This window comes from Triticum urartu, chromosome 7 (genome assembly GCF_003073215.2).
Source record: "Triticum urartu cultivar G1812 chromosome 7, Tu2.1, whole genome shotgun sequence".
Lineage (NCBI taxonomy): Eukaryota > Viridiplantae > Streptophyta > Magnoliopsida > Poales > Poaceae > Triticum > Triticum urartu.
Window position 1 is genome coordinate 603,096,788 of NC_053028.1, and position 6,713 is coordinate 603,103,500.

Consider the following 6,713-nt stretch of genomic DNA (forward strand, 5'->3'; position numbering starts at 1 on the left):
AAACTTGCCTAATGTGAGGTATGCCAAAGTGTGGCAATATGTGGCTGGGAACCAAACAGCCCCTAAATCTCAGTCAACTGAGACTTAACAACATCTCAGTCGATGCTATATTCGTCAGATCTTATATGAAGATCCATGTAAAAATAATAATTTTTTTTATTTCTTTCTTTTTATATGTTATGTCATCTAACCTCACCCTTTCAATTTATCTATTCAGTCCGTTGGACCTTATAGATTAATACACCAACAAAACCCAACGGCTTAGCATGAGCGGTTCGCTATCTCAAAAATCAACCAGCAACAAAACCATTTTTAGTAGGTGCCGTGCGCGGGTGCAGGCGGCTCCACGATGACCAGGATGGCAGGATCGACTCTCGTCTCCCTTTATTTAGCCGCAGCCGGCAGCACGGATGTACAGTGGTGGACGTTAACGCAGGACCAGGATGGACGCCGCCGAGTCGTCGCCGATGCACATCGTCCTCTTCCCGTGGCTTGCGTTCGGTCACATGACCCCCTTCCTCGAGCTTGCGGAGCGCCTGGCGGCCCGCGGTCACCGCGTCTCCTTCGTCTCAACGCCGCGCAATATCAGCCGCCTCCCGGCCGTCGTGGACGTCCACCTGGTGGCCCTGCCGCTCCCCCACGTGGACGGCCTCCCCGAGGGAGCGGAAGCCACCAGCGACCTCCCGCCCGGCAAGGCCGAGCTCCTGCAGAAGGCCGCCGACGGCCTCGCCGGGCCGTTCGGCGCCTTTCTAGACGACGGCAAGAAGCCGGACTGGGTCATCGTCGACACCTTCCACTACCTAGCCGCCGCCGCCGCCGCCCGCCGGGGCGTGCCGTCCGTGATGTTCCCCATCTTCTCCTCCTCATCGAGCGCCCTATGGGGCGTGCCGCGCGTGTCGACGGCCGTTGACCCGGAGGTAGGGGCGTCGCTAGCGCAGCGCTTCTTGTTAACCCACCAAAGCTGCAAGATGGTGGCCAAGCGGTGCTGCGTGGAGTTCGACCCCGACGGCGTGCCTCTCCTGCCGGCCATCTTCGGCAAGCCGTTCGCCCCTCTCGGCCTGCTGCCGCCGCCTCTGAGGTCCACCGAAGGCGACGCGCTCGTCTCATGGCTCGACCGACAGCCGCCGAAATCCGTCCTCTACGTCGCGCTGGGAAGCGAAGCGCCGCTGAGCAAGGAGCTGGTGCACGAGCTGGCCATCGGCCTGGAGCTCGCCGGGACGGCGTTCCTCTGGGCCCTGAGGAAGCCCAGCGGCGTCCCGGACGACGCCGTCCTTCCTCCGGGCTTCCAGGACCGCACCAAGCACCGCGGGCTCGTGGCGATGGGGATGGTCCAGCAGACCAGGGTGCTGGCGCACGACTCCGTCGGCGCGTTCCTGACGCACTGCGGGTGGAGCTCGGTCATCGAGGGGATGCAGTATGGATGTCCCCTTGTCATGCTGCCATTCTTTGGGGACCAAGGGCCGATTGCTCGGCTCATGGAGGGGAGAAAGGTTGGACTGCCGGTGCCAAGGAAGGGAGAGGATGGGTCGTCTTTTGACCGGGAAGGCGTCGCGTCGGCGGTCCGGGCCGTCATGGTGGAGGAGGAAGGTAGATGTGCCTTCGCGACCAATGCTGGGAAGTTGCAACAGGTTGTCGGCGACACTGCAAGCCATGAGCAGTGCATCGATGACTTCCTTCAGCAACTACGATTTTACAAGGAATAGTGTCGGCATGGCCCGGCGCGTTCTTTTGTGACAGGCCTAGGGCCAACAGAATCGCCTCCTCCTCAGCTTCTCTCAGAATAGCCACTTCATATATATTTTATAATCCTATCTAGTTAAAATCTAATTAGTTAGAATTATAAAAAAAATATGAATGACGATTCTGGAAGAAGCTGAGGAGGAGGGTGATTTTGGGAGAATCGTCAAAAACAACTAGCCCCTATTCAAGAAAAGTACTATCGTCGGGTCATATAACAACGAAATAGAATGTACTGTATCACCGTATCGTTATCCTATGATTTTCATTTGATCATTCATGTCAATATTTAGTTATTAAAGTGATTTTTGTGTCTTTTATTTTTTTTCATCTTTTTATTATTTTTCGATACTGGCCTATTTGGCCTAGCCCAACATTGCGTCGGACGCTTCCCGGGCAAAACCAAAGGGGCCACGGCCCCCTCGCCCCACTCACCCACTCCACTCATTCCCCTTCAAAGTCTCCGCCCTACTCTTGATCCTTTTTTTGCCGATGGTGGTCGCCAACCAATTCGGCGATCTCTGGTGTCCTTAGGTACACATCTGTGCCCCCCTCTCAATGTCAAGTGAAATGGTCCATTTGGATTTTTTTTTATACGTGGTGAGATTCGTATTCCCAACACTAGGGTTTCGGCGACGGCAACAAAGACGACAACAGGCGACGACGACGGAGTAGACAGTAGGCGACGAGGACCCTCGGCTCCAACCCAGGTGAGCATCTCATTCCTCCGTTTTTTGCAGTAGGTCACTGCTGAAAAAAATGGCATTTTGCTTAGGTCATTGTCGTGGGTTTGTCACGGCAGATGTCCTCGTGAAATGACTTAGTCGTGGAGACATCGCTACAGGTTAGCTTAAAGGGGTTAAACCGGACAAGGGACACGCGGGTTATATACTAGTTCGGCCCCTTCGATGAAGGTAAAAGCCTACGTCTAGTTGTTTTGGTATTGCTAGGGTTTGGATGACCAGGGAGCGAATCCGCTTTGCCTGGCTCTCGAGTTGTTGTGTGTTGTCCCTAAACCGCTGCCGGGTCGTCCCTTTATATACATAGGTTGACGCCTGCCGGTTTACAGAGTCCCGAGGCCGGATCATAAATGTGTCCGGCTCGGTCTCTATTCCTTCTAACTTACAATACAAGTGACATGAAAGAGTCGGTTTACATCTACAGGCCTTAACCCGCCTTTGGGCCTTGGGCCTTTGTAAAACGCCACCATCCTCACGTCTTAATGGCTTCCATCTTCATAGAGTTAACCCGGCTACTCCTGGTCGGTTTACGTCCAGTAGTAATATCCCCAACATTAGGACCCAGATTGGTTTGAACTTGTTCATGTCAATCTTCAACACTTAGAAAAATTCCTCCTTTGCATCTTCGCCTTGATCTTGTAAACCGCCGTGACGTCATACTCCAGGATCATGATAAATCGCCGTGATGTCACCTTGTTATTTAAAAATGATATATCTCACCTTTAGTTAATGAACCTTCGACGATCGAGGCAACCGCTCCTGTTAGGTATCCAATATTCCGGCCCCTCGATTCTCGCGCCTGTTACCTCCCCCTTTACCTTATAAATAGGGCAACGGGTCATTTCCTTTTTCCCCTCCGTCTCTTCGCTTCTTCTCCCTCCTCGCGACGCCTCTGCACCCGAGCACCGCCACCGTCGCCGAGCTCCGCCTCTGCATCTCCGTCGTCCGCTACATCGACCTGGTTGCACCAGATAGCCGCGGCGTAACTCCGCTTGCTTCAACAGCCGCTGTAAGATCTTCCCTTTCCTCCTCTATAGATCTACTTAGGGTTTCAGTGTTCATGAATGTTCATCGAAGCTCCGGCAACTGTTCTTCCTTGTTCCTCCTTAGTCCATGGAAGAACCCTCAAGCCTGATGTATTTCGTGTAGTAGCTATAGCGTTCCTTATCTTTTGCTATCACAACAAACCCTTATACGCATAAAAACTGATCTGGACCTTTGTGAATTGCTTCGGGACCAACCTTTTTAGGTCTAAATCTTTTTGCTTCTCTTGTCTTACGGTAGATCTAAAATTTCCAAGTAATCTTGTGAAACCTGTTTTACCTTACTTAGTCGTTCTTGCCTTAGATCTGTATCTTCTTCATTACATAGGCGGTTTACCTTTGTATAAAGCAATCTATCACATACCATTAGTCCCCTTGTAAACTGGCAACTCCTTTGTGTCCGTCATCATACTCTGGTTTAATAATATGTGTATATCTCTTTTTCCACCTATTGCCTTGTCATTCATAATTGTATCATCCTCCAGTTTACCAATTTCACATATTTGGACTTCTTTATCCTGTTGAACCTTATGCCTTACCATGAATGAATTGTAAACCGGCATTTCTTTTCAGCTTTTTGCTTGCAATGGCCAAGCAATTTTATTCATGTAACTGGGCTCCCTCCCGGGTTACCGAGGAGCAACTTAATGGAATGGTCAAAATTGACACTTTACCCAAAAAGAATGAGATCCGATGGCGAGTTCCTGGACCGGAGAACCCTCCTACTCCCAAGCAATGTGAAGTAGTGGTATTTGTTGATCACATAGGCCGTGGCTTCAAACCGCCCGGATCGAAGTTTTTCCGGGATGTGCTTGCCAGCTTTCAACTCCACCCTCAAGATATTGGACCCAACTCGGTGTCCAATATATGCCACTTCCAAGTCTTCTGTGAAGTGTACTTACAAGAAGAGCCAACTGTTGAGCTGTTCCGGGATTTCTTCCATCTGAACCGGTGCACTAAATTTGTAGACGAGCCCAATACTGAACTTGGTGGCGTCTCCATTCAGAAAAGAAAAGAGGTTGAATTTCCTCATGCCAAGCTGCACAGTCACCCCAAAGAGTGGAATCAAACTTGGTTCTACTGTAAAGACACCTCCCCTGAAGATGAGAACCCTCTGCCGGGTAACCGTGCTCACCGGCTGGCCAATACTCATCCTCTTCCACAACGATTAAGTGCCCAGGAACGAGCCCCGTATGCACCTCAACTCGCCAAGCTGAGGGCCTTCCTGGCCAACGGTTTAACAGGTGTAGACTTTGTCCGTTGCTGGATATCCTGGAGTATCTTGCCGCTAAGTCACCGCTCTCGCTTAATGTGCGAGTACACTGGTGAAGTAGAAGACTCCCAACGTCATATCAATATTCAGCTAACGGATGAAGAAGTCACTGAGGCTGTCAAGAAAATATTGAATGAATCGGAAGCTGTCTGTCGCCAAACCGGTTTACTCCCATTTTACACACAAAACAAACCTCATGCTATAAAGTGTTGTTCTTCCGCTTTACACTTGATATCTTTATACTGTATAACCTTTGAACACCCTTCTGCTTATTTTTAAACAGGGCGATGATCCGTTTTGGAAGAAGAAACTTCAAGAAAAAGCGGCAAAGCCTTCCCGTCCCAAAACAAAAATCATCAAGAAAACCTCAAAGCGGAAGGCACCTGAACGCATCAGTATGGAACTGGATGATGACCCGGACGAACCGTAAGTTGAGGTAGAACTTGATTCACTTGGTTCACTTTTCATGCATCTCATTGATAATGATACTTATCAGGAGGACGTTGAGGACAGCCAAGCTGACGATGCAGAGGTAATTATCCTTTTCTCCGGTTCAGACTCTCTGCCTACACAAAAAATCCGTCAAGCGGTCCGGAAAGTAAGATTTTCTCACCCTCTTGCTCACTTGGATCCAACATTTATTTTGAAGAAGCAGCAGCATGAGGCTCGCCGCACAACCCGGCACAGCGGCCAAAAGGTTACTTCAACTGGTTTACCAGACACCCCGGTTCGAAAGCGCCGATCTGAGGTCTCACCCACTTCTGACACTTCTTATCCCAAGGCAGGCTATTTCCGACAACCTCTTAATCCGTCCAATTCGAATTATAAGGTGACACCTCCTTCATCCTCTGGCGAGTCAACAGCGACCCAACTTCCTCCTCTCAAAACTGTAGCTGGGTAAGTACTTCAACCCCTTATTTTGATGTTTTCATACTTTATATGCTATGCTTAACTTTCACATCTTATTCTATTGTAGAGCCAAAGCTAGACCCAGCAAAAAGGCTCGGATGAACAATCCGCCCGAAGACCAGGTGGTCATTGAACCGGAGCAAACGGTTGAACCGGAGCGAACGGCTAAACCGGAAGGTCCAAATCCTGAAGCTACCTTTGATGAACCACCCCCTCAAGATCACAATACTGATGAACAACCAGAAGTTGACACTGCTGTGCCTGATGATGAACCGGCAGATCCAATCCGGGCTGATGATAGATCTTCTAGTCCAGTGAGAACCACTGACACTCCATCAACTCCAGAAAAGGCTGCTGGAGACAAAGAAGGCGAGGTTATCATTACTAGTATTGGTCACACTTCTCCTGGCCATCCTATAATTTTGGCAAAACATAGTGCCAAGGAAGAGTGTGCTGCTATGGAGAAAGGCAAATGGAGTACTGATTTATCCAGCTATGCCCATCTTAGTGCTCAAGAACTCCACTCTGGTTTCCTAAGCCGTCTGCACTCAAACAGTGATTATGAAGCCGGTTTGGTGAACCTGATGAAGGAGCGCTATGAGGTATTTTCATCACTTCCCCTTTTCGTAAATCCAATTTTGTAAATATCAACTCAAGTAGCCCCCAAGGGCCGGTTTATGATAACAATCATAAATTGGGACTTTGTAATATCTCAATCCTTACATGTTGATCCTCCATATGTCAAATGATCTTTGGAAACAAACCGGTACTTTATCATTGTATTCCTGTAGTTTTCATCGGTGTAGCCCCCAAGGGCCGGTTTATCTTTCCAAAGTAAACCGGGTCTTGAATCAATGCGTCAACTTTGAACAGATGTACATTAGCCCCCAAGTGTTAAGGATAATGCTTGCATTGTACTTGAGACTTGTGAAAAAATATGTTGATGATAGAGCAAATAGGCATTAGCCCCCAAGTACAAAGTGCATAACTTGTTATACACTTGGTACTTCA

General features: G+C 49.3%; 1 protein-coding gene across 1 annotated transcript; it reads left to right on the plus strand.

The window, feature by feature from the left end:
• Positions 1–333: 333 nt before the first annotated feature.
• Positions 334–2,017, plus strand: LOC125522615 (putative UDP-rhamnose:rhamnosyltransferase 1). The gene has a single exon (XM_048687660.1). The coding sequence runs from the start codon at positions 444–446 to the stop codon at positions 1,701–1,703; it is 1,260 nt and encodes a 419-aa protein (XP_048543617.1). The 5' UTR covers positions 334–443; the 3' UTR covers positions 1,704–2,017.
• Positions 2,018–6,713: the final 4,696 nt, after the last annotated feature.